General features: G+C 41.4%; 1 protein-coding gene across 8 annotated transcripts in view; it reads right to left on the bottom strand.

The window, feature by feature from the left end:
- Positions 1-27,343, bottom strand: part of LOC105466192 (family with sequence similarity 13 member C) — a 118,104-nt gene that overhangs the window by 24,489 nt on the left and 66,272 nt on the right. For all 8 annotated transcript variants that reach the window (XM_071069568.1, XM_011715221.3, XM_011715222.3 and 5 more), the window contains one exon: positions 11,782-11,866. In XM_071069568.1, coding sequence (XP_070925669.1) covers positions 11,782-11,866 — 85 coding nt within the window. The remainder of the gene's footprint in view (positions 1-11,781; positions 11,867-27,343) is intronic.

Here is a 27,343-nt window from a genome sequence, read left to right on the forward strand (position 1 = left end):
TAACTTTGTAGAATCACAGATCACTACAAATGGCTTTTTAAAAAACTGCATTGCAACAGTAATTGCAAACCTCAATTTATATGGCATCTGTTTTCCCTTGGGCATTTGCGTAATTTACCATGTGGCCCAATTAACATCCTAACCTCCTTGCCTCCAATTCACTATTGAAGGAAGCTGTGAGCCAGAAAGATCCCAAAGCAACCAATTGAAAAACAATACAGTCAAAAACTGGTAATTTGGTAGCCTCTCAGTTCTTTGTCCAAACTCTCCATTTGAGTTGAGAAGGGGTTTAATTAAATCAGCTGACTCATGCATATGTGTGTGTATTTGTGTAGACAGCATTATTGAGCTCTTTGCTCAGAAGAGGCCAGTGTAGATTCAGAGCCAATGCTGCTGCTGTTCTGGGAAGAGTCCAGGCCACTGCTTCCAGAGCCTACTTCCCAGTAGGGAGAAGCTGATGGCAACATTGAACTAAGGTGGAACTTTTGTTCCCTAGGGGCACATTACTTTTTATCCCCAAGGAGGGGCATCTTGCCAGGGCTCATCCTGCAATGCAGTATGTTTTAGAGGAAAGGGTCTGGGAGTTAGGAGTTTGGTGCACCTATACTTTCTGTGGGACTCCAGCCAGTTTGCCCACCTCTCTCAGTTTCATTGTTTGGCCTGTCTTCCTCACAGGACTGTGATAAGAAAAATAAAAGGAGACATTCTGTACAACATTGTGCCAATACAGTAGTCACCACTTATCGGCAGGGGATAAGTTCCAAGACTCCCAGTGGATGCCTGAAACCACAGAGTGCATCAAACCCTATATATACTATGTTTTTTCCTATATAGAGAGAGCTTTGATAAAGTTTAATTCATAAATTAGACACAGTAAGAGATTAACAACAAATACTAAAATAGGACAATTATAACAAGATACTGTAATAAGAGTTGTGTAAATGTGATCTCTCTGAAAATACTTATTGTACTGTACTGTGGGCACCTGAAATGCAGAAAGTGAGACCTAGGATATGGGAAGACGACTGTAGTAACAATGCTGTTACTTATGCTTAAAATTTTGTTAAAAGGGCAGATCCCATATTAAGTGTTAAGTGTTTTTACCTAATTAAACAAATTCTTCTTCTTTGTATTTTCTAAAAATTTTTGTAACAAATGCAGATTAATTTTATAAAAAAGGAAAACACAAGTTAATATTAAAATTTGGGGGGAAAATAAAACTTTCATGAGAAGGGAAGTGAGAAAGCACCCTGGTGGCAGATAATAGTGAGCAAAGACTGTTAGTTTGAATCCCAGGCCTACCACTGGTTAAAGAGAGTTTAGAGATGTCGGACCTTTTTATACCTCAATTTCTTCATCTGTTAAACGGGGAGAATAATGGTGCCTGCCTCACATGACTAAGTGAACATAAAATTATTCTCCTACAAAAGTTTTGCCAGATCTAGATAAACTTATTTTTTATTTATATAGTTTTTTAAAAAATGTTCCAACCTACAGTATTTTTTAAATTTAAGCTTCATCCTAAGCAATGGCCAAGAAGTCATTAATTTGATGTACTAGTTACATTTTTAAGAACTAATACACATTAAAATTAATTCCTCCTAAAAGTAACAATATTCACCCATGCATCCTTTGTATAGGGTATTTGGTGAAACCTTAGGATAAAGCACAGAAACTACTGAACAAAGTATCTATGAGAACCATTATTTTTAACAAATATTATTATGAAAATAAGAAAGTTGAATATTGTCTTCTCTTACTGAACACCAACCTCATTTGGAATCCCTGCAGGGTTATTGTGGAAAATAAGAACCAATATACCCCTTAACATGTTGTCACTACTCTGAGTCCCTATTTATAAAAATGTAATATTTATAAAAACATTGTTATTAGATATAGTAATCATCATATCTAATATTTATGAAGTGAGTCACTGTTTCCTCAATCTTATTCTGAGATTTTTTGCATGTATTTAATCTTCATAACAACTACATGAGGCTGGTAGTAAAATGCTCTCCATTTTAAATTCACTAGGAAAGGTTGCATAACTAGGCTATCTCCATTCAGGGAGAGTTTGACCAATGCTTGATATAGAAGACTCCACATCTCTGACACCAGAAGCCAGAGTGTTTCTGGCAGCCCAGTCACTGAGCAGAAGGGAACATAGAGAAGAAAAGTAGTTACCATCAGTGTGTGAAGGCCAAAAGACCCCTTCTGCTCAGTCTGCAACCCCAAGCAGAAGCAAATGCTACATTACAGTGGTTAAAAGAGTTAGTCAGATTTAAAAATATATCTTTCTAATGTGAATTTTTAAAGCTATTCCAAACCTAAGTAAATCTCTATCTGCAGACACTTGAGATGGGGTGCTGAGATGTGTAGATCTGTAAAGTTGCACTCTTGGGATTTCCCATCATGGTGGGCTCATAAATAGCATTCAGGGACATTCCAAAATGCCAAACGTCAGCCTTTGTTGGTTTCAAACGCTATATAAGCCAAAAGTGTGTCCGTGGTTCTAATGAGGTTCAGGCCTTAGCATTCTCAACCAGTCTCTCTCAGGACAGACAGCGGGAGGATAATAGCATCACACACACACAAAGAGGACCACAAAAACAAAGATGAAAAACAACAGAGAAAATATCTGATGGATACATGATGGGTTCAGTTTTAGGTATGTCGCATTTGAGTTCCTGAGGCACTAAAGGGTTAGCTATATGGTTAGAGGGGAGAGAACATGGGTAAACCTGAAGTCATCCCAATAACCAAGGCCAGGAAAATAGATGAGCTTCCTTGGTTAGAGATCACTGAGAAAGGAGAAGCAGTATCATCATGTCAGGTGGGAATGACGGCAGATGAGAAGGGACTCTGAGTTTGGGAGACTGACTGAGCAGTGAGGAGGTCAGCACTCCAAGCAGTCCTATGTCAGTTTCTACAGATGGCCACTAGATGTGTTAGGGAGCTGGAGGGGTGGGAAATATGTCACCCTGAAAACAGGGCTGGGCTGCATGACAGTCACCCTGCAGACCCAAGAGGCAATTTGCCATAATGAATAAAAACATGAGCCACAGGCTCAGGAAGACCCAGATTCTCGTCCCAGTTTTGTCACTGGTGTAACCTGGGATGCATTATTTGATCTCTCTCAATCTCATTGAATTTGAGAAATAACCAAGGCAAATGGCCAATGGACAGCTTCTGATCTCTGAGAACATCTATTACTCTTCCTATGTCACCAAAATGGAGCCAACTGCTCAGATAACAATGAGGCTGAACAATGTCCTGCCCAGGTCCAGGGTTCTGCCTGAGCTGTGGAGCTAGGGAAAGAGAAATCATCCATGATAGTGTGGAAGATTCAGAAGTGCCCTCTAGGGATACAGAGAGAGCTGGGTGCTGGATGCTTATCATTTTTCAGCCTACTTGACTCTCCAGGTCTTCTAGTCGATTCTTGAATAGTTGATCACCTTAGTGGTATAGTGGTACAGCTGATAAAAATCTGCTATTAAGATGAGAAAAGCTATTTTCAAATGGGAGTTTTCATTTATGAGCAGAAGTGCTAGAGGGAGAATATTTGGGGAACATTGAATATACAAAGCTAACAGAAAGACCACTGAAGGAAATTCCAACCTTCGAAGTGGGCGATAACTTTACTAGGCTCATCCAAGTCAATTAGAAAGTGTAGTCAAGAATGATTCATCTCAAGTGTCATGAGTTAGGCTGAATTAGCCAATTCACTCAAGGAAGTTGGACCAGCAGCTCCAGATAGAGGCACAGGAATGTATGATTCTCAAGGAACTCAAAGAGACAGGACAGGTTGTCTACCTAGCCCTGGGCCTGGGAGCCATCCAGAGCAGTGTCAGACACCAAGCTTCTGGGCATGCCATCTGCTCACTTCCAGGCAGTCTTTCTATGCATGGAAAGCTGATACTAAAATAACCCAAAGAAAGGATTTTTAAAGTGACTAAAATATATAGGAAACCTGTGTGCAGGGGAAAAGTGGTAATTGAGAACTCTCTGTATGTTCAATTTTTTTGTAAACCTAAAACTGTTTTGAAAAATAAAGTTTATTAATATTTTTTATAATGACTATAGGCTACCGGTTAGAAGCCCAGGCTCTGGAGTCAGAGGCTTGGGCTTGGTCTGTGATACCACTTGTTGGCAGTTGTTACATCCTTGACCAGGTGAGTCTCTTCAAATTCAGAATTCTCATTTGTAAACAGTTGAAGACAAATATAATCAGGTATAATAACACAGTACTTGGTCTAATGTAAAAAGTGAATTAAAAAAATTAAATAACTACCTGGCAGTTTGGGCTGTAGGACTGATATTTCCTTCCTATAAAGCCGTTGGAGAAGTAGCCTCAGACAATTACAGTCATCTATACATTTTGAAATATTTCCTTAGAAAACAAGGGGTTAATGCGAAGTTCCTTTCTTCATAGATTATGAAGATGGTTATAAAAGCATCACAGAAAAATTATTAATAGTAGATAACTTTTCTGGCCAAGTTATGTCATAGGTTTAGGACAGGACAGATTTTACTGTTACAAATGTAATTCCAAATTTAATAGGTAGTATTTATTCAGCCATCAGCTCTATAGATTATTGCTGTTATAAATACCTTTTGCTTAGGAGAATAAGTGTAATATCAATCATATGCAAGATTCTAGAGGGCACCTAGGGAATGAACAATACGAAATGTCATTTCCACTCCCTGAAAGTAGTTAGAAATTACGATAGAATACCTATTCAAAGACAAATGTAAGCATTATCAACTGGAGGAAAGGAGACATGAGTTCTGAGTACAGAGAGAATGCCCAGCTTTTAACATAATGATAGCTGACATTTATGGAGCATTTGCTCCATAAGGTCTTAATGCTAAGACCTTCATATGTATTATAGCATGCCATTCTTACAACAATCCTAGGAATTAGATAGCATGCTTTTTCCCATTTTAAACAAAAGGAACTGAGGAGGATGAGAGAGTAAATAACCTGTCCCAAATCACCCAAGTAGCATATGAAGTTCTGCAAGGAACTATCTTTCTGAGCAAGGCAGAGCCTTTTGCAAAGGGCAGAGTTGAATTAATGTTTTAAGAAATTAATTCAGTTCTAATCCTTGCAAGTGCATCCTGGATTAATCTTGTTTTACATTTCAGAAATGGCATGGAAGAAGAAATTTTTAAACAACAGTTGATATGAAAAATATATCTGGGTTTTCAAGAAGTCTATGCATGATTTTCATGCCAAAGATTGTTTTAAAACAAAACTGAATGATGATTGGGCCATGTTTTGCAAAGGATGCAAAGCTAACAATATGCAGCTAAGGGAAGAGATTAATTTCTGTCTTTATGATGGACATGTCAGTACCAATCCTTGCAAATGGGTCCTGGATTAATCTTATTTTACATTTCAGAAATGGCATGGAAAAGGAAGCACAGAATGATAAATCTGAGTCTGCAGATGATGTTAACATTTTTCAGAGTGAAATGCTAAGCAACCACAGACCAAGCTCATAAACCATGAAGCAGAGGTTCAATAGTGGCAGATGACTTGCACTGTGGGCCAGTAAGTGATGCCATTAAAGAAAACAAAGCCAGCTACTCCTAACAAATAACAAGCACCAAGCTATTAGTTTAATCAGGTATGGGATTTGGGGAGCTCTGATAGAGTATACTGATATGACAAAAAAGCCAAGAAAATACTGTGCATCTCTAGCAAGGGTTTGGAAAACAATCCCACAGGCATAATTATTTCATATTTATTTTATAAAATGCCCCTGTTCCCAGTTTCAGGTATTAATTCATTTTTTTAAAATTGAGGTCATTGTAGATTCACATGCTGCTGTAAGAAATAGTAGAGATCCCTTGTATAGTTTGCCGTTTCTTCCAGTGGTGACATTCTGTAAAACTAAAGTACCTCTGCTGATATTTACAAATAAAATATAGTTTTTGACTCCATGTGAAATACACTATGCAGTTCAGGTAAATATACATCAAGAGAGGCACAGGGACCTAGAGATGGATTCAATCAGGGGAGGCAAAATTACAGAAACAGAGGGGCTGTAGCAAATAAATCAACTACAAATCTAGGTCTCTTCAGTCTGCCAAGACAAAGTCAGGAATGGATTTTTAAAATGACTTTCAAAATATGTTAATTATATAGAGGGTATTTAGACCAGCTATATACTTCATTCCAAATTCTAGAATATCAGAACTTTGGGGACTTACCATTTAAGCTGGATGGTAAATAGCATAGTGATGAAGAGTTTAGGCTATGGAGTCAGAGTGGGGAAGGCCCCGCTGCCACTTCCCCATTTTCCACCCAACCACCCTGTACTCAGCAGCTTTGGGCCCTTCAGCCAGTGTATTAGTTTGCTTTCATGCTGCTGATAAAGACATATCCAAGACTGGGCAATTTGTAAAAGAAAGAGGTTTATTGGACTCACAGCTCCACGTGGGTGGGGAAGTCTAACATTAATGGCAGAAGGTGAAAGCCTTGTCTCACATGGTAGCAGACAAGAGAATAGAGTTTGTGCAGGGAAACTCCCCTTTTGAAAACCATCAGACCTCATGCGACATTCACTATCACGAGAACAGCATGGGAAAGATCTGCCCCCATGATTCATTTACCTCCCACCGGGTCCCTCCCATAACACGTGGGAATTCAAATTTGGTGGGGACACAGCCAAACCATATCAGCAGTTGCATCTCCAAGTTGATTTCCCCATCTTTAATCTAGGGGTGATAATGAAAACTATATCATAGAGTTCTTGTGAAGAATAAGAAAATCCATCCACTAATGCCCAGTCCATCCACTAATGCCTGATACAAGTAAAGAGGTCATTGTTACCTAATGTTGATGTTATTCACTTAAGAGCTTTTAAAGCAAAGGTTTCTGAACCTCAGCACTATTGACCATTCAGCACTATTGGACCAGATAATTCCTTGATGGGGGAGAGGGGTGGTCCTCTGCATTTCAGGATGTGCATTTCAGGATTTTCCTGGCCTCTACTCACCAGAGGCCAGGAAAGTCCACCCCCTCATTGTAACCAGTTATGTCTCTAGATACTGCCAAATGTCCTCAAGGGGGGCAAAAAATAGACCCCAATTGAAAAACCTCTATTTTAAGGGAACCAACTTACGACAAATAAATGAAGTGCTACTTTCCATAATAGTAGCCATTTTTTAAGTTAAAGCATTAGGTGGTACATCCTGAATATATATAAAGGCTCTAGAAGGCTTTAGAAGTCTCAGTGTGTCTCATACACACACACACACACACACACACACACACACACACACACACACCATAATGAATTAAGTTTATAAAAGATATTTGGAAATTCTGTGTACTCCTGAGGTTGAATGAAGATCTCACTGACTTTCAAAGACTATCTGGGGTTGCCACCACATAGACTGAAATATCAAGTTTTATGGATAACCAGATGTTCCTAGTAGGATACCTGAAATGCTTTCCTATTCTAGAAATCTATTTCTAAATTGCACCTGCAGCAGGAACATATTTCATGTCACCCCTGGATTGGCACCATGTTCTATAAAGTATTACTGAACCTCCTTGCACTTCAGAATCACCAAGGGGGTTTTTCAAATGTGGGGATTCTTAGGTGTCATCTTTATATTTTAATTTTTCATTTTAAGGTAGGGATCTCAGACAGCTGTAAGTTTAATATGCATTTCCAATTAATTGAAAACTCTGGTCAATTAGACAGTGTCTGGAAATATGAGCGAAAAGGTCAGGTTCTGGTTGACTCTGACCTACATCAACTTCAACTTTGGAAGAGACCTATAGATTATGCACAATTCTGCATGAGAATAATTATAGACTCTAAATAGACATACTACATTAGTGTCTTACCCAAATTGAAAGTTCAATTTGAAGATCAAGATTTTAGAAAAATATAATAAAGTACTGCTATGGAATTATTATTTTTAGTAACAGGTGTGCAGTTATCTCTGGTGACAGTTTTTGCTAAAACTCCAAACCATCAATCATCCTTGGTCAGACAGAACAAAGGTTACTATGCTGAGTCATGTGCAACATGAACAGTCCTTCTCCACACTCTAAAATCACAAGCAGTGGAAAAGACAAACCTCATTCCATTTTCCATTCAACCACATCAGAATGGGTGCTTACTAATTCCATGCTGGAAATATTTGCTTCAGCTGTAAGAAGATATTGATAGAGTTAGAGGTATTTTGAGCCTACTGTGTGGGTTTCTGCCTTAGTCAGTCCTGGCTGCTATAACAAATTACCATAGACTGAGTGGCTTATTAACAACAGAAACTTATCTCTCACAGTTCTGGAGGCTGGAAGTTCAAGATCAGGTGCCAGCCTGGTCAACTTCTGACAAGGGTTCTCTTCCAGCTTTCAGAGGGCTGACTTCTTAGAGTCTCACATGGAGGAAAGAGGGCAAGCTAGCTTTCTGGCCTCTAATCCCATGGCCTAATCACCTGCCCAAGGTCCCACCTCCAAACTTCAACATATATTTTAATAAGTTGTTGGGGAAACACAAAGATTCCGTCTATAACAGCTTCTGTCTCACAGGTTGTGGTTTGCAACCTACAAATAGGGTGACCAACTGTCTTAGAATACCTGTGAGTGAAGATTTCTTAGCACGTGGGATATTTAGTGCTAAAAATAGGACAATCCTATGCAAACCAAGCCAGTTGGTTACCCTTTTTATGACCCCAAGCTCCCTTGCAGCCGATTTCCTCTCCATCATTTTTCCCTAAGGGCCTTCTATTGCTCAAATCTGTCTATATCCCCATCCCACTCACTCCCAACCTGTGGACTTTCTCCTCCTGAAATAAGTAAGCAGACGGAGCCAACTGGCCACAGACCCTGAGTTATAAGTCTCGTGTGATCTGTGAGCCTTTCCCATTGGCAAAATTGAGGTAGAGCAGAGTCAGACAGAACTTGACATTCTCTCCCAATTCAAGACATGGTCCACTTGAATAGTGTGGTTCTATTACTCAGGGGGGTTTATGAAACACACAGATTCCAGGACTTTCATCCTAGACTGTCTGGAGAGGATGCCAGAGAATCTCCATGTTGGAAAAACTTCCTGGTAATTATGATCCAGAAGAAGGTTCTGGAACAGTATCTAGAATACAGTGTCCCCAGGGGTACCATGAAATATCTTCTTGCTGCATATGCAGTTTACAACTGGATGTATAGGACAGGGGGACCTGTCAAGTCTCTTACTAGGTGGAACTGATCTTGGCAACCCATAAACCCAAGTTAAAGTCCATCAAGTCTATAGTGAATTTGAAACCTACTAGGTCACATGAATTTATACTTATGAATGTTTGCTATTTATGGTTAAGTGGTAGCATATTATATCCAGTTATTCTTGTGAAAATCACTTGTTCATATCACATGTTCAAATCCATGTTCAAAATCACAGATTTTGTCCATGTTATTGACATTGAAAATTACTAATTGAATTTTTACAACAATTATGATTTGAATATTTATATACATGTAAGGCTCAGAGAGAATGCTAGATGTTAAGAAAGAGAAGACTGTTTTTAAGTTACTATAATCTTTTATGGACTTATGGCCATCTGTGTTCCTCTTACACAACCACCCTCTCACCAGGAGTCACGTGAAAAAACTTAAAGTTTTAAGGTGTCCAAAGATCACTCTAGAAATCCATCCCTGAGTTAAGAACCATGGATCTGAGCATAAATTTCTTCCCTGAGTGACTCATGGGTTAGAAAATGCATAGTCTTCCTGTAAGAGTGCATCTTAGAACCCAGTGAGACCAAACCATCCCATAATTTAAGTCACAAAGGCATCTTACAAATGGCTGTCACTTTGGCAATATCCCTGCCAAATGAAGAGAGTCCTTCGGTCCCTGGAAACATCAGTTTTCTAAATGTCTCTACAGTCTAGTTTTCTAGACTCTCTAGGGAGGGCTCTGAGACATTTCAGATTCATCTACATTTCGGAAAATCCAGCGTGCAACCCACAAGCCTCCTCTCTAAAGAGACTTCTGCACGTCTCTGCCATTTGATATTTAACATGGAATGTATTGCTAATTCCTCTGTGTGAGCAATCCCTACATAAACCCTGTATTTATTTTCATTTTATAACAAGTAGTAATAAGCTTGTGCAAAATCTTGCCCATGCCAATGAGAAAATCCAAAACTATTCTTAACTGTTGGAAAGACACATAAAAGTCATGATGAAAAGAAAAAATATATCCACATCCAACATGCAACAAATATTTTACTGAACACTTTGTCAGAAACTTGCATAGTTAATCCAAATCACCAAATAACTCAACGGTTACCTTGTACTTGGTTTGAGACTTCTTTATGTGTTTTGTATTAAATATGTTGTTTGTTTGCAGGGAGTGGAATATGGTGTTGAGGGAAGAAAAGGGATGTTGTCTAAATAATCTGACTTAAATCGCTAATTGGCCTGATGTTGGCTCCTGTTCAATTTTATTTGCCACTCATCCAAACGCAATGGCCAACAGAGCAGGAGAGCTCACTGGGCAACAAAGACAGCCAACTGGCCACATGCATCCATAGGGAAACAACATACCACTCACCAGCAATGCTCTGCTAGGCTTCAGTATCTTACGATGAATAGTAGTACTTCACAGGTCAGTTTAAGGATTTAATATAATACACAAAAAGTGTTTAGAACAGTGCCAGGATCATAGAATGTTTTAAATAATCATAGTAGCTACTACTAGTAGCTATTATATGCTACCATTATTAGTACACATTCCAACACCAGACAGTATTGATTGGCCTGCTTAGACTATGTGGGTCTGTTTTCTTTCTTTTTTTTTTTTTCTTTAAAAAATTTTTAAATCGTTTATTTATTTTTAATTTGTTTGGGCATATAGTAGGTGTATATATTTATGGGGTCTGCTTTCAACAGGAGTATCTAAAATGTACTATTGCTAATGGTACTGAAACAGATTACCTTTTGTAAATCTTTGCCTTCAACTCCTAGAGATTAAGGACCTCTCATGAAGAAAGCTCCCTTAGCCTATTTCTACCATTCATCTGGAAACTAGTCTGCAAACTTGTGACCTCTTCCTGTTAGAAAACATAAGCTATGCTCTCACTTACATAAATTAGTGTTTCTTTCCTCTCCAAATATTCCTGGCAACATTAATTTGCCTCTGTTGGCTAGCCAATCTACCATCCCCGGAATTAAAGCCAGAGACTAACAGAAAATCAAGACTCAATTTGGGACTTTTTGACAAGGAAATTAATGAAAAAAAAAAAATGGAAACCAAACAAGACAATACAGAATCAGAATGAGCTATCAGTGGAGCACTCACCCCCACTTTCCCCGCATGCATGGATCATCTTACAAGCAGTTAACAGGAAAGGAAGTAGCAGTATGGAAACTTCCCCATCCATAACACATCAAAAAGAAGAATTTCAAGACAGCACAGGTTATCTAGGTCCAGCAATATAAAATAAGCATAGCACTCATGTGTCCCAGGAGACCAAATGGGAAACTGAAGACTAGAAGTTGCGATGGGTACTTTCACCTTACACAAATGACACCCATTTGTGTGTGACTCTTGGTCCTATCTAGACAGTTCTATGTTATAGCAAATCCCAGTCCTTCCTGCTCCCCCTCAGCTCCTCCTGGGCAACTCAGAAGCACCTCTTGGGCTTTCATGTTGCCCTAGGCACTGTTTTCCCTCAGGGGCTCAGGCTGAGTGTGAACCAGCAAGAGACTGAACTACCTTGAGAGTACAATTTGGGACAACCCCGAGCCCTGTATCTTACCTGCAGAATCTGTCCCATCGGCAAGCACACTCTGGGTCGATGCTGGCACTGGGTCCTTGACTCCATGCACCTGAGCAGCTTCATCCTGGTTTGTTAAAAATGCAGAGCACAGATCAGATTCGAGGGCTTCGAGCTTCAGCAAGGAATTCTGCCAGCAAAAGCAGAACATGAGGCCAGCTAAGTAGATGCCTAACACACAACAGCGTGTCCGCAGCTCCCACAAGCACCTTCCTCTGCTGCCTGGCAGGAAGAGGGTGGTGGCAACAGCTGCTTCAGGGAAAGAACTGGTTGTGCCAGAATCATCCACGTATCATTCCACATGCAGGCTCAGTTTCTGCCTCATTTAAATCCTAACGTATATGGATTATCTGTGACACATGGGACTGGTGATTTCATCAGCAAGAGACGCTGCATCTGGAGAACCAATCTGAGAAGATATCTGCTTCCCGGGTGCTTGAGGTTTTACGCTTTGCAAGTGTTTCATTCATTGTGCTGACATCAGGAAGCAGAAGACATTAAGTCCCTCCCTGGCTACCATTCATAAAAGCCATCATCCCTCCAAAGCAAAGACAGCAGCAAACCGCAGTGCACAAAGAGTTACTGCTGCAGAGGCTGCCGGGCATCTGGGAGGGGCTTTGAGGCTCCCTAATCTACATCTGTATGCAGGGGTGTGTGTGTGTGTGTGTGTGTGTGTGTGTGTGTGTGTGTCTGTGTGTGTCTTCCAAAGTTACTTCTCTCACATGAGAACAGGGTAAGAGAAAAGGGTGGAGGGAGATGACCTTGGTCATTTAGCATAACCCAGCCACTGAGGAAGAAGCAATTCATCTTTCATAGCCCTCAGCATAACCTCCCACCCACTCTCTTCATTTCTCATTTAAAATTTCTCCCATGATTCTTAATAAGAACAAAGTCATACAGATTGACGCATGCATCCTGCCATGATGCAGATGCCAGCAAATTAATTCCCCTGACCAGGTGAAAGTGAGTCAGCCTGAGTCCCTGGCCGGGCTCTCTCCCTCTCCACAAGAATGTTCTACAGGTCTCAGCTGCTCTCCTACCCTCCCAGCTCCAGCAGGGGTGGGCACTGGGAGCAGAGTCACTGGTCCTTTCCCTGCTAGGACCCTCCAATACACACAGGCACACACACACTTACTCATACCCTACCCTCTACATATCCTTTTCCCCACACAGTGTCACACCCAGTCCACAGCCCCACCCCTGCCATATACACATCCTCACCCCCTACTCCACACACACATGTATGTACACCCTCCACCCCTAGTGCTCACCTCCATCCTACACGCACTCTTATACCTACCCCTCACCTCCTCCACACAGATGCTCATACCAAACCCCCATACTCTCATCTCTACTCCCCACACCTACAAACACCCCACCTTCCACACACACACACCCTTACCCCATACATACCTCATACCCTCACATCCACCCCCCAAAACCTCCCAGCCTACTTCACACATAACCCATGCACACCCACCCCACACACACCCACCTCCAACTCCCATGCCTTCACACACTATTCCACACACACACACCCCTGCTCCATATGTAACTTCACACCTTTCCTCACATAAACATCTTCCCAACATCTCTCACACCCTAACTCCTCCCTTCCATGCAAGACCGAGTCCCACGCACAACCCTTGATCCATTCTGCTGATGTATGAACCTACAGTAGTGTTTTACAAGCTGCCCACCAAGGGATGTCTCAAATCTGTTGTCTCTTCACCATTGTGAAAGCAGCAAGTGCCTAGGTGGGCTCAGGATCACACCTCTGCCATGCCCGGAGATGGGATGGGACCTGGCACAAAGCTCCTAAGAGCTCAAGGGCTGCTGCCTGGGAGCCCATGTGAAGCACCTGTGTGGGGCTGAGCCTTTTTTTTTTTTTTTTTTTTTTTTTTTGGCTTCCTCCTCCATTCTGGGATGTTTTCCCAGCAGCTGAGCGTGGAAGTAAGAACTGAGGTTGTTGACAGGAGCTGCAGAAGGAGCAGGGACACCAAGTTTCTGGGAGGATTTAGTATTTAGTAAACAAGCAGCTGGGAGGCAAACAGAAAGATTCCAGGCAAGTTTCCTACTGGAGGACACTGGAAATCAGTGACCTCTGAAAAAGAGCAAAACTACCCTGAAGATTAACAAATAATGCCATGGGAACGTAAAACAGTGCAGCCGCTATGCAAAACAGAATGATGGGCTCCCAAAATGTTAAAAATAGAATTACCATATAATCCAGCAATTTCATTGCTGCACATCTAGCCAAAACAATTGGAAGCAGGGACTTGAATAGATATTCATACACCCATACTCATGGCTGCATTACTCACAATGACCAAGAGGTATGTTTTGGATAAAATAGTGTCTCTACAAAATTTATATGTTGAAGCCCTTACCCCCAATGATACTGTATTTGGAGACAACCCCTTTAAAGAGGCAATTAGGGTTAGATGAGGAAGTGATATCAGGGAGACAGACAGAAAGCCATGTGAAGATGCAACGAGAAGGCAGCTGTCTGCAAGACAAGGAGAGAGGCTCAGGAGAAATCGATCCCGCTGGCACCTTGATCTGGGACTTTCAGTCTCCAGAACTGTGAAAAAATACATTTATGTTGTTTAAGCTTCCAAGTCTGTGGTATTTGTTAGGGAAGACCTAACAGACTAACACAAGGTGGATGCAGCCTAAGTGTCCATGAGCGGGTGAATGGATAAACCAAAGGTGGTTATGCACATACAATGGAACATTGTTCAACACTCAAAAGGAAGGACTTCTGACACAGGCTACATGCCACAACATGTATAAACTTTGAGGACATTATGCTAAGTGAAATAAGCCAGTCACAAAAGGATAAATACTGTATACTTCCACTTGCATAAGATATTTAGAGTAGTAAAATTCATCGAAGCTGGGAGCAGTGGCCTAAGCCTGTAAATCCCAGCACTTTGGGAGGCTGAGGTAGGCGGATCACTTGAGGCCAGGAGGTTGAGACCAGGCTGGCCAACGTGGAAACCTCGTCTATACTAAAAATATAAACATTAGCTGGGCATGGTGGCACATGCCTGTAATTTCAGCTGCTCAGGACACTGAGGCACGAGAATCGCTTGAACCCAGGAGGTGGGGGTTGCAGTCAGCCGAGATTGCACCACTGCACTTCAGCCTGGGCAACAGAGCAAGACTCCATCTCAAACATATATATATATATATATATATATGAAGATGAAAAAAGTTCTGGAGATGGATGGTAGTGATGGTTGCCCAACAGTGTGACTGTACTTAACGCCACTGAACTACACACTTAAAAATGGTTAAATGGTGGCCAGGCACAGTGGCTCATGCCTGTAATCCCAGCACTTTTGAGGCCGAGGCGGTGGATCGCCTGAGGTCAGGATTTTGAGACCAGCCTGATCAACATGGTGAAATCCTGTCTCTATGAAAAAATAACAAAATTAACTGGGTGTGGTGGCATGCACCTGTAATCTCAGCTACTCAGGAGGCTGAGACAGGAGAATTGCTTGAACCCAGGAGGCGGAAGATGCAGTGAGCCAAGATCGCACCATTGCACTCCAGTCTGGGCAACAGAGTGAGACTCCATCTCAAAAAAAAAAAAAAAAAAAGAAAAGAAAAGAAAAGAAAAGAACAAAAGGTCGGGCGTGGTGGCTCTCACACCTGTAATCCCAGCACTTTGGGAGGCAGAGGCAGGAGGATCACTTGAGGTCAGGAGTTCGAGACCAGCCTGACCAATATGGTGAAATTCTGTCTCTACTAAAAATACAAAAATTAGCCAGGCATGGTGGGGGCACCTGTAGTCCCAGCTACTCGGGAGTCTGAGACAGGACTATTGCTTGAACCCAGGAGGCAGAGGTTGCAGTGAGCCGAGATCATGCCGCTGCACTCCAGCCTGGGCAAAGAGTGAGACTCTGTCTCAAAAAAAAAAAAAAAAAAAAAAAAAAAGTTAAATGATAAATTTTAGGTTAGATGTATTTTAACAATTTTTAAAAATGAATGAAAGGAAAGTATAAAGAAAGACTGGTATTCTTTCTTTCTTTAACTTTATCTTTCATTCTTTTTTTTTAATTGTAGAACCAGCTGCCTGTCTCAAATTTATAAGTGCTCTTGTATATTCTGCAAAGCAGAAGAGGGCATAGGCTTCAGGTTCCCACAGAATGAAAGGGAATGTCAGCTTTGCTACATACCATGTGTCTGACTTTGGCCAAGCATCCTAGTTATTCTGGGCCTTAATGTCCTCTCTAAAAAAGGGGCAGTGGTAACAGCAACAATGGTATCTGCTCTAAGGGATGCTCTCAGAATTACACAAGGGAAATCATGGAAAGCTGGAAAGCACTTTGCAGAGTACCAGCATGTGGCAAACACTCAAGGACCGGATTCTGTGTTTAGTATGACTATCTCCAAACCCCAAAGGCTGCCGGACAGAGCTCTAGCCATGTGGCAAGGCTGTACTCCACACTGACAATGAGGCCCTGACTCATCACTTTACCCCCCAGGGTCTTATTTCTGCACCTGCCTAGCAAGGTCCTTAGGCTACATGACTTCTAAGTCCCTTTACAACTTGAAAGGAGAGAAAAGCAAACAGGCACATGGACTGGAGATGGATGCACAGAATCTGGCATGGAGTGGGTGCTTAGACACTGTGTTTGGAACGGAACCAAATGTCCAGACAACACAAATAGGTTTCAAAGAATTTCACTGCACAGGAGTTCACATTCAGAGATCCCTGGTCTCCCATAGGAAGAGAGGTATAATGCCATGACCCAGTTATGGCTAGAAGTATCCACTGGTGGCTGGGCACAGTGACTAACCCCTGTAATCTCAGTACTTTGGGAGGCCAAGGTGGGTGGATCATTTGAGGTCAGGAGTTCAAGACCAACCTAGCCAACATGGTGAAACCATGTCTCTACTAAAAATATAAAACCTTAGCCAGGCATGGTGGCCAACTCCTGTAATCCCAGCTACTTGGGTGGCTGTAGGACGAGAATTGCTTGAACCCAGGAGGTGGAGGGTGCAGTGAGCCAAGATCATGCCATTGCAATCCAGACTGGGCAACAGGGGGAAAAAAAAGCAGCAGCATCCATCGGTTGTTCTCGTCCATCTTCCTCTTTCACTTTCTCCCTCAGTGTACTCACACTAAGCAAGACTCTGAGTGTCAAAGGAGATCTAGTTGTACAGCTGGTTTATTCCTTCTTTAGCTATAAGATAGGACTAAGCGTAGGATAATGGGGAAGAAATTAAGTGGCAAATGGAAGAGGAGACAAAAGATGAAGGTCTGGAGAAACAAGCAGATCTCCAAGTAGAAGGGAAAACGAACTGTTATAAATGGAGGACAAGAAGGCAAAGTGGAAGAAACTCTGCAGACCAGCTGTCCTCAGTAATATTCCTTCCCACCCTTCACTGACCCGAGAACAGTCTGCCTTTTGGCACCATGGGCCACTCGTATCTCTTCCTGAACAGAGGGTGGGGACTTGGACACACTGTGTGGGATGGGTCCATGAAGAGATAGTTGTTCTGAGGATCAAGGAACCCAGGACAAGGGGGCAGGGAGATTTGTCTATGAGTAATCTACATTAGCAGTCCCAACCTTTTTAGCACCAGGGACTGGTTTTGCAGAAGACAATTTTTCCATGGACTTGGGAACAGGGATTGTTTTGGGATGAAACTGTTCCACCTCAGATCATGAGGTATTAGATCCTCATAAGGAGTGTGCAACATAGATTCCTCGCATGCACAGTTCACAATAGGGTGCATACTCCTGAGAATCTAATGCCACCGCTGATCTGACAGGAGGTGAAGCTCAGGAGGTAAAGCTCGCTATCCACTGCTCATCTTCTCTGGCTGTGCGGCCCAGTTCCTAACAGGCTACAGGCCGGTACTGGCCCGTGGCTCCGGGGTTGGAGACCCCTGATCTACACCACTGTCACATACATGTCCTTCCAGTGGATGGGTGATCTGTCCTACCACGTCGGTGCCCTGCAGAGCCACCCCAAGAAGGCTTCAGGACAGCTTGCAGTGCACATACAGAGTTTGTGTCCACCTTGCAGGGATGATGCCACATATCCAGCTCCACATGGAAAGCCAGGCAGCTTTCCATGCAAGAGCTGCACTAGGCTCTGCAGTATGAGGCTATTAGCAGCCCCTTCCTCGTGGGGCTTCCAGTCTAGTGGGGAGATCACTAATAAGCAAGTAAACAAATCAATCATGATAGTTATTATTGTCATAGGGCTATGGAGGAAAGAAACAGCAAGCCCAGGGAGTGAGTGACTAACCACCCATTTCACTTCTATCATGCCTGACTTAGTAACCTTTAATGCAGGAACATGCTTTTCCCTCTACAGAAAGATGCAGGACCCTCCATTCCGGGTCCTAATAGACCCCTACAGTCCTAGTGCCACCTCAACCCAGCCATCTGTGATAGGACTTCCACTCCCCTGGCTCCCCAAGCCCATCACTCAGGGCCAGCCTGCTAGTACTTTTCCTGGTTTATATCCAAAGTCTCCTCATACGAATGTCTAGAATCTGCAAGAAAGTTGAGTAAGGGCTAACAGGCCCGGTAAAGAACAATGACCACCTCTGCTGCTCCAACTATCCTATCTGGTTAAGAAAGAAGCCAGAGAGAAGTCTGTGAAACGTAGGTGTGGTTTTCTTTAAAAAGCTAATTTTTTCCGTTTACATAATGGAGAATATGCTACTTGTTTTAGAAAATACTCTACTCATTTTCTCTCCTCTACAATTACTCAGGTCCCACTTTAGTTGGGTTGAAATAGAGAACACCCACACAGGCTGGATGGCTAAATACTATTTTAGGGTGCCTTTGTCTGCAATTCACCAGTCCCAGAGCAGGCACCACTTACATTTAGTTCGTATGAAAGGGTTTAGTCCTCCTCCCCATTCTTTTATCTATCCAAGAATTGCATATAGATTCCCTATGATGATATGAAGCAAATCAAGTTGGAAATCTGCTCAAAACTGGGGACATGACTGGGTCTCCAAATATCTCCATTCTTACCACTCTTCTTCACTGAATTTCAATGTTTCTTGAATATATGCCCACCCACATATATACAACACCCTTCCTTTCCATCTGCTGATTCACCTGCTCTCTGCCCCCTCCTCCCCAGACACTACTCAGCTCTGGTTGTTTCACAGCCAAAATCCCATCAAATTATTGAGCCAGTTCTGATTATCTTATCTCAGCAGGGGGCCCCTAGTGTCTCTTTTAGCGTCTTGTTTATTTCCTTCACAAGGCACGCCACAATTTGTAATTTTGTGTATTGTTTATTGGCTATTTTCAGCTCCATAAGAACTAGCACTGTGCCTCCATTGTTTACTGCTGCATCCTAGCACAATGTGTAGAAAAGAGCCAATCAATAAAAAGACTGCCATTGTATCTGAGTTTTGTTTTTCTGGGTCCTTTAGCCAGTGTTTGCAGGCGGGGGCTGGGGTCTCTGAGTATCCAATATTGAGCCCTCCTACCACCCTGGTTTAGAAACCTTAAAGTGCTTAAAAATCGCAGGGGAGTTTACAAAAGACGTGTGCTCCCAGGACATGCCCGTTCTAGAGATTCTGGTTCAGTAGGTCCGAGGCAGGGTCTTTCAACACAGGAAGTCCAAGGTCCCTATTCCCTGGGGCCTTGACACACTATAAATGTCTCAGTTGCCCACTTAGTTCTACTTGCCCCAGGGCCAAAAGCTTTTCTCTGAGTCCTAGCCCTCTGACTACCTCATTGCCTTTTTATCTTTCGGTTGGTTCCCTTGAGAGCTGCTCCCACCCCCACCAGGAGGTATAAAGTGTGAAGTGCTCAGAAGCAAGAAGGTGTTGCTTCCTGAACTTCTTGATGTTCTTGCCAACAAAGTGGGACTTCTCCCAATGTCGACCATTACAAGAAAAAGCCAAATTTATCCCTCCCCTAAAGTAAAGACATTGGACTTTTGGCGAATCCCTCTGGGGACAACGTCACTCGTGTCTGAGCATGGTTTGCAGCACAGCACACCTCAGCTTAGCCCAGCCCAGCTTCCCTTTGTTCAGGAGCTCAGCCCTCACTCCCCAGCACCTCCCAAAGGAGAAATGCAATGTAGGAGAACAAGCTATTCACCTTAAGGAGCCTTCTGTTGACAAGAAGATCCAGGTCTTATTCAGCTCCTATCAGCAATTCTTTATAAACAAGGACAACCTAGCCACAATACACGATAATAAAACCCACATTTCCTTTAAGCTAAATGACTTCAACCTGGAAAGGGGGAATCCTATACTTGATTTCACCTGATTCTGATATCCTTGTTATATTCACTTTATTCAGTGAATAATAAGAACAAGATGTTTGGGAGAGAATGATACCATTTTATAAACTCCCACTTTAAAGCAGAACTCTGAGCTTTTCTAGATAGTAAGACTGATTTTTCTGAAAATACAATGTGTCTCACTTACAACTCGTGGAATGAACTTCAATAGTTTCTCAATGGAGTTACTAGTACTTTAACTATCCAAAAGCACAGGTCTTAAGATGGATAAGCCCCTAACTAGTCATTTTTCCCAGAACATTAATTAAATCCCAAGGGCTGAAGCCCAAAGCTAGTCTGGGTTGTAGCCCATATGGTTGCTTCTTTGTGGCTTTGTTTCCATGTATTTTAGCCCTGAAAAATATTCGCCTTCAAAACTAAACTTAGTAAGATGAGAGCACAGGAGATGGCCCACTGGGCCCTTAATCTGGCTCATTCTGTGTCACAGGGCAAACCACCAAATGATGCTGGCTCATGGGCCCTCTACTTTTTCTGATGACACTACCTTAACTCCTTCAATTTCTAAAATTCAATGAATATTAGAAATCAGTAAGTGTTCACTGAAAATCATAAAATCACATGCCATATGAAATAACATATATCTATGCCTTTAAAGATGGCAGGTCACATTGGAAAGCATGGCCATTTCCTCAAATACTAATTTTTAAGTTATATATTTTTAAATTTCGAATTGACACATAGTAATTATACATATTTATAGGGCACACGGTGAGTTTTGATACATACATAGTGATCAAATCACAATAATGAGATTATTCACCACCTCAAATATTTACCATTTGCTTGTGTTGGGAACATTCACAATCTTCTCTCCTAGTTATTTGAAAACCCGTTGTAAATTATTGTTGATGAGAGTCACACTACAGTGCTGTAGAATACTAGAACTGATTCCTTTTATCTAGCTATGATTTTATATCCTTTAACCAATCCCTCCCTATCTCTCTCTCCCCTTTACCCGTCCCAGCATCTAGTAACCACAATTCTACTCTCTACTTCTATGAGATAAATTTTTTTTTTTTTTTTTTTTTTGAGATGGAGTCTTGCTCTGTCACCCAGGCTGGAGTGCAGTGGCACGATCTTGGCTCACTGCAAGCTCCACCTCCCGGGTTCACACCATTCTCCTGCCTCAGCCTCCCAAGTAGCTGGGACTACAGGCACCCACCACCATGTCCGGCTAACTTTTTTTTGTATTTTTAGATGAGGTTTCACCGTGTTAGCCAGGATGGTCTCGATCTCCTGACCTCGTGATCCACCTGCCTCGGCCTCCCAAGGTGCTGGGATTACAGGCATGAGCCACCTCGCCCAGCCAAGATCAACTTTTTTAGCATTCACACAGGAGCGAGAACATGCAGTGTTTATCTTTCTGTGACTGGCTTATTTCATTTAACATAATTTTCTCCAGGATCACCCATGTTGCTGTGAATGACAGTATTTCATTCTTTTTTCTGACTGGAAAATATTCCATTGTATATAAGTACCATATTTTCTTTATCCATTTGTCTGTTGATAGACACTTAGGTTTTCAAATCTAATATTTTGTAAGAAAATAAAAAAATTCAGCTCTTGTCTCTCTATAAACTTGAGTTTTATAATCTTCAGAAGGCCAAAAATGTCCTAAAAAAGACAACAGGTGCCAAGGCTAGGAAGGCCAGATGTCTGGACTTGATGTGTGTCCCTATAAACCTCTGGGAAGTGAGGACAACAAAGTACATTCTTATACTGCAGCTCTTGCACCTCATCCCTGTACCAGACCCAAAGCTGGATACACATTTGCTTCTCAATAAATCCTGCTGAAAGAAAGAATTATCCTTAGAAGAAAATGTCTCAAAGGACACAGTTCTCAGGAAAAATTTGGTCTTCAAATCAGCAGAAATATTTTCTAAAAGTTAGCAGGGGTAGGTGGAGCAGAATATATTTATGAAAGCTGTCAACTTTATATTTCACCAAGTGAGAGCATGTGAGAAAGAAAACAAACAAATCTCCTCCCCATCATTTCTTCACAAAATGAAAATTTTAAGAACAATTTCTAAGTGAAAGGTTGTTCATAGACTTTATTAAAAAAAAAAAAACTCACTATATTCATTTATCTTATATTTATACTTTCGCCAAAAAGCAGTAAAAACTATAGCACAGGCTGGCCCCTGGGAGCCACTGAACTGGGTACAGTTCCTTCCAGCCTTCCATGAGAGAGTAGGAAATTAGTAGTATGAAGAGAAATACCTGAAAGAGTGAGCAACAAGAAAAAGGATCAAGATGTCATGCCAGAGAAAACAGGAGGAGCCAATGGGGCAAAGCTGCAGGGGAGTGGGGGAAATGGGTAGGCTGCCAGGCAAAAGGCAGCACAGGTGGGTCAACTAGGCAAGTCCTGCCTCAATGCCTCTGCTCAGTCCAACACCGCTGATGCTTCTCCGAGGCAGTTCCCAGACAAGGAAAAATAGAGGCAGCTGCTGACATGGCTTCCACTTTTTCTGCCAACACCACACTAAGGATTCCCCTGAGGGTGAGGCCCACAGATCTGGTTTCCCTGGAGACAAGAAGACAGGCTGGATAGTTGCATCTGAACAATGGGGCAGAATAAACCAGACCGGGAAGTAGTTCAGAGCTTTTTTGTCATGCAGTTCATTCAACTGGGAATGAGAGCTAGTGTTCACACCATGACCATGTTGGCTACAGGATGTGCTCATTGACACTGATAACAAAAGTTGTCTAAAATTAAATGAATCATAGGATACTGTTCCAGCTGAGGAACAAACCTTAGTAGGGGAGACAGGTGACTCTACCTCAACTCAAAAAACCATACCAGAAAAACGCCAAGTGGCATCCTGCAGGGGTCCAGCAGAGAGGAAAATTACTTTGGAGATCATGCTTCCAGAGACCAACATTATGCAGCCCAGCATCTAATTACTCATCTTCTGAGAACCGCACTCCTAGATCCTAAGTGGGAAATATGGCCCAAGTCTAACAAATCAGCTTATTCCAAACGCCATCATCACAGGGACTGATTCAGAAATGGGCACATGCCCCAAGCCAGATAAATGACACTCAAATAAGGGACTTTTTAGAACTAGGAAGGACAGACTGTTATTTTACTATGTAGTAGGCAGAATCCTAAACGTAGCCATCAAGATTCCTATACCCTGATAACATAATCAAACACTAATCTAGGTACTTCTATGAAGAGATTTGCAAATGTAATTAAAGCTTTAACTCAGCTGACCAAAGATACAGATTACTTGGCTGAGCCTGGACCAATCAGGGGAGGCCTTTAAAATGCACAGCATTTCTTCCAGTTGGTAGCAAAAGACAACATCAGAGAAATTCAAAGCACAAGGATCTGCCATGCTGTTGCTGACTCCAAGATAAAGGGTGAGGAGGGGGAGTGTGACAGCCTCTAGAAGCTGAGAGCTGCCCTCAGGTGACACCCAGCAAGGAAGCAGGACACATAGTTGCACAACTACAAGGAACTAAATTCAGGCAACAATCTGCAGAAGCTGGGACGGAGGCTCTTCTCCAGATCCTCCAGATAAGAAACTACCCCAGCCAGTGCCTAGATTTCAATTTCATGAAACCCTAAATAGAAAACCCAGTTGAGTCCACCCACATTTCTGACCTGCATAACTGTGAGCTAATAAATACATGTTTGAAGCCACTAAGTTCTTGGTAATTTGTCACCCATTAATAGAAAACTAATATACACTGGAATTAGTGACTAAATAATTTGTCCCTAGAGAGGGGCTGACCTAAATAAAGACGAAGCCAATATAGAAAAAGAAGAAGCGAGAGATAGGAATAGATGGCATCTCCATGATGAGTTTTCATCCCTGGACCTAGCCATGCATAGAGCTTATCCTGATCCTAAGTTTTCAGACACATATCAATAACATCCTGTTCTTATTAAAACCAAGTTCAATTGACTTTCAGTCACACGGTAAGAATCCCAGATACTTTGTAAAACATCCTCAATCAATCCTGAATTAAGGCCTAACCCTACAGACTGGGTTTGCATTTGAATACAAAAATACAGCTGCCTATTCTTACAGAAATAATACCATTCAGTCAGCTCAAGAATGTGAAAGGCCTAAGAAGCCTCTTTCTTGACTATTTTCACAAAATTAACACAATTTTGAGGAAGAAACACATCCTGAACAAAACAATACATACCATCTTGAGGCCTGATATGGCTTGATGCCAAAATACCTATAAGATAAACTGTGGATGCTGATAAAAACACAATCTAGTCTTTCACATGGAGATACACAAAGACATAGACACATGCATACTGACTCAAAGAGGGACACTGCATGCGTGTAAATTGTCCTACTTTTAACAAAGTTAACATATTAAAGCATTCTTCATAGATATCTTTGACACTGAGGCTAAAGTTTAGTTATTATGACCAACATAATTGAACAGATAAGAGTTAACAGTAGTATATGAAGAAAAATTAATTTTTCATATTGATTTCAGGTAAATAAATCATCTCTTTCATACCAAGCTAAATAAAAATAGGTATCTCTTTTGTAAAATAAGACTGCAATTACAGATTCAAGGTTAAACTTCTTAATATTGATACTAGGTCATTATTGAACATCTGTTGCTTGCTGTTAATTTATTACATTTGTTTCTTATAAGATAGCCTCTTCCTCTAGATTCTAATGGTATTCCTAAGGAATTTGTCCTCTTATGGTAGAACCACAGTCAGAATATAGCATAGCACAAGTCTGAATCCATGCCCATTGTGAGCATCTTCTCTTCCTCTGGTTCCTCAATAACCAGTGAAGGTGACGATGACAAACACAAATCTGGAAATCTCCTGACTATTTTTGATAAAGTCAATACTAAATTTCAAAGCAGTAACAGAGGCAGAACACACCTTTAGAATGCCCTGTAGGGTCAATTAACAGCAAAAATATTTCTACCTTATTCTATAAACACAAAGAGCACTTATAACAAATTCTTCAGAATAAGTTACAGTAATAATCTTTCCATTAAAGAGATGCTATTATCCTCTCACTCTAACCCATTTATGCCTAGTGTTCCATTGTTGGAACGCTCAGCATGTGGGAGTTATTTATATCCTACTGCTCAAGGTCATCGCCAAGGTCTGATTGCAAAAATTCAAAACATTGCAACCTTGGCCATAAATGGGCTAAGCACTCATAAAGGGAGCACAGTGCAGTATCAGAGAACTTGTGCTTGCCTTTTTCAGATGCTTTAGGTTCTACTAGTTACCAGGTGAAATGGCTTAGCCAGTGTGACGGTGTTAACATTCCTCATGAAGTAACAACATGACTGAAATTTCTCCACCTTGAAAAATCATTTCTCTTTCCTACTCTCTACCTCACAGAGTTAGAAATGGGGAAGCAAGGTGGGAAGAATAGATTATCATCTCCTTTTGACCCTCACTGTTGAGTCTACCAATTTCTTCTCCCCTACAAAAGACAACACCATCCTTTCCCATTCCATGACCTGTATATTACAGGATTCAGCAACTTCCATCTGGGTTGGTTTCTTACTCTCCATCAGTGGTCCCTGACATACTCAGTTACTTCAATGTCCAGGCTGACAATCATGCTAATGTCTGGCTTCATAATTCCTCAACCTCCTCAATTCCAGTGTTCCTTCCACTTCACTATGGCTGGCCACCTCAGCAAGTTGCCATAAATTTCAGAATCTCAAACCTTCTAAACATAGTCCCCATCCCCTCTATCTCGTTCACTCCCTGCAACTGAACTTATTCTGTCCTCCTAATTCTATTAAGGTTTTACATTTTTCTATGTTCCTACAATGAGGCATCCCACTTAGACTCCTTACCATGTGAGAAACATATATGGGAGAGACAGACAGCTGTCTCTATGGTTTGATTCTGGGGACAAAAAAAAAAAAGTCAGTATACCCACCTAGAAGTATTCCTCCCACTGATGCCTTAAGTCTTAGCTACCTTGAAATCCTCACCATTGGAGGTATAGAGTTTATTGGTGTGCAAAAGACTGATGCAACATTTATCCATTTTCACATTTCAGGATTTAGCATCTGCTTCTTTGTGCTCAACACATCTCTCTTGGGTAAACCCATTAACCCATGACAAGATTGTTTTATTTTTTTCAGATTTATAAGCTGCCTTCTTAGGCCTGGAGAGGATAAACGATAGTGATGGTCAATGCCAGCACAAGACAGTTTCATGGTCAATAAGCCTCAAAGACAAGGGAAATATGGAATCCATGTAAGGTCACTAAAGCTTCTCCTTCAAGGTCAATTGGCTTGTGGCTGACCTTACCTATATGGCCTTGAAATTCCAGGTAAGAAGTAAAATGAAAACAAACTCACATTCACTCAACTGACATTGTTTTATCCAAAAGGTAAATGCAGAATACCTTCAAAGTATCTATCAGATAAGAAAATAAAGTGTTTTTCCTGAGCACAGAGGCCATCAGTTTTTGAGGTGACCATTTCCTTCTGTATGATATGACATAGGAGTTGGGTTGGGTGAGTATAATAAAGGAGAAAAGAAGGCCCATGGTGACCCAGAGCTTCAGCCTGCTCCAGCCATACCACTCCAGATCCCCAGTTGATCACAATTCTTCACTTACGATAATGTGGCCTCTCTCTTGTGTGAGACTGATAAATAACTGTGCTAAGCACATATATCACTTCCATTGCACTACTTACTATTCACTCCCCAATAAGGCTTCAGATGGTGGGTTGGCCAGGAGGAGGCCTTAATCATGAGTCATTTAGTTTGCCTTATTCAATCCCTGATGGGAAGCTATGGCTACATTCTGAAAGCACTGGGAAAATGGAAAAGGGGTAGAATCAATGAATGTTAAAATTGAAAGGCCTCACTTTCAATATATGATCTCACTTATAAGTGGAATCTAAAAAAGTCAAACTTTTGGTAGAGTAAAATAGGGTTACCAGAGACTGGTGGGGAGGAGGTGGACAGGGAAAGAGGAGACATTAGTGAATGGGCATAAAGTTTCAGTTAGACAGGATAAATCAGTTTCGGTGTTTTATTGCACCACACAGTGACTATAGTTAATAACAATATATTGTATATTAGCTGAAATAGAGGATCTTAAATGTTCTCATCACAAAGAACTGATACATATTCAAAGTGTTGAATATGCAAATTCACCTGATTTGTTCATTCCACAATGTACACATTTATCAAAACATCACGTTGTATCCCATAAATATATACAAATGTACAATTATTATTTGTCATTTAAAAATCTAATTAA

Source organism: Macaca nemestrina, chromosome 9 (genome assembly GCF_043159975.1).
Source record: "Macaca nemestrina isolate mMacNem1 chromosome 9, mMacNem.hap1, whole genome shotgun sequence".
Classification (NCBI taxonomy): Eukaryota; Metazoa; Chordata; class Mammalia; order Primates; family Cercopithecidae; genus Macaca; species Macaca nemestrina.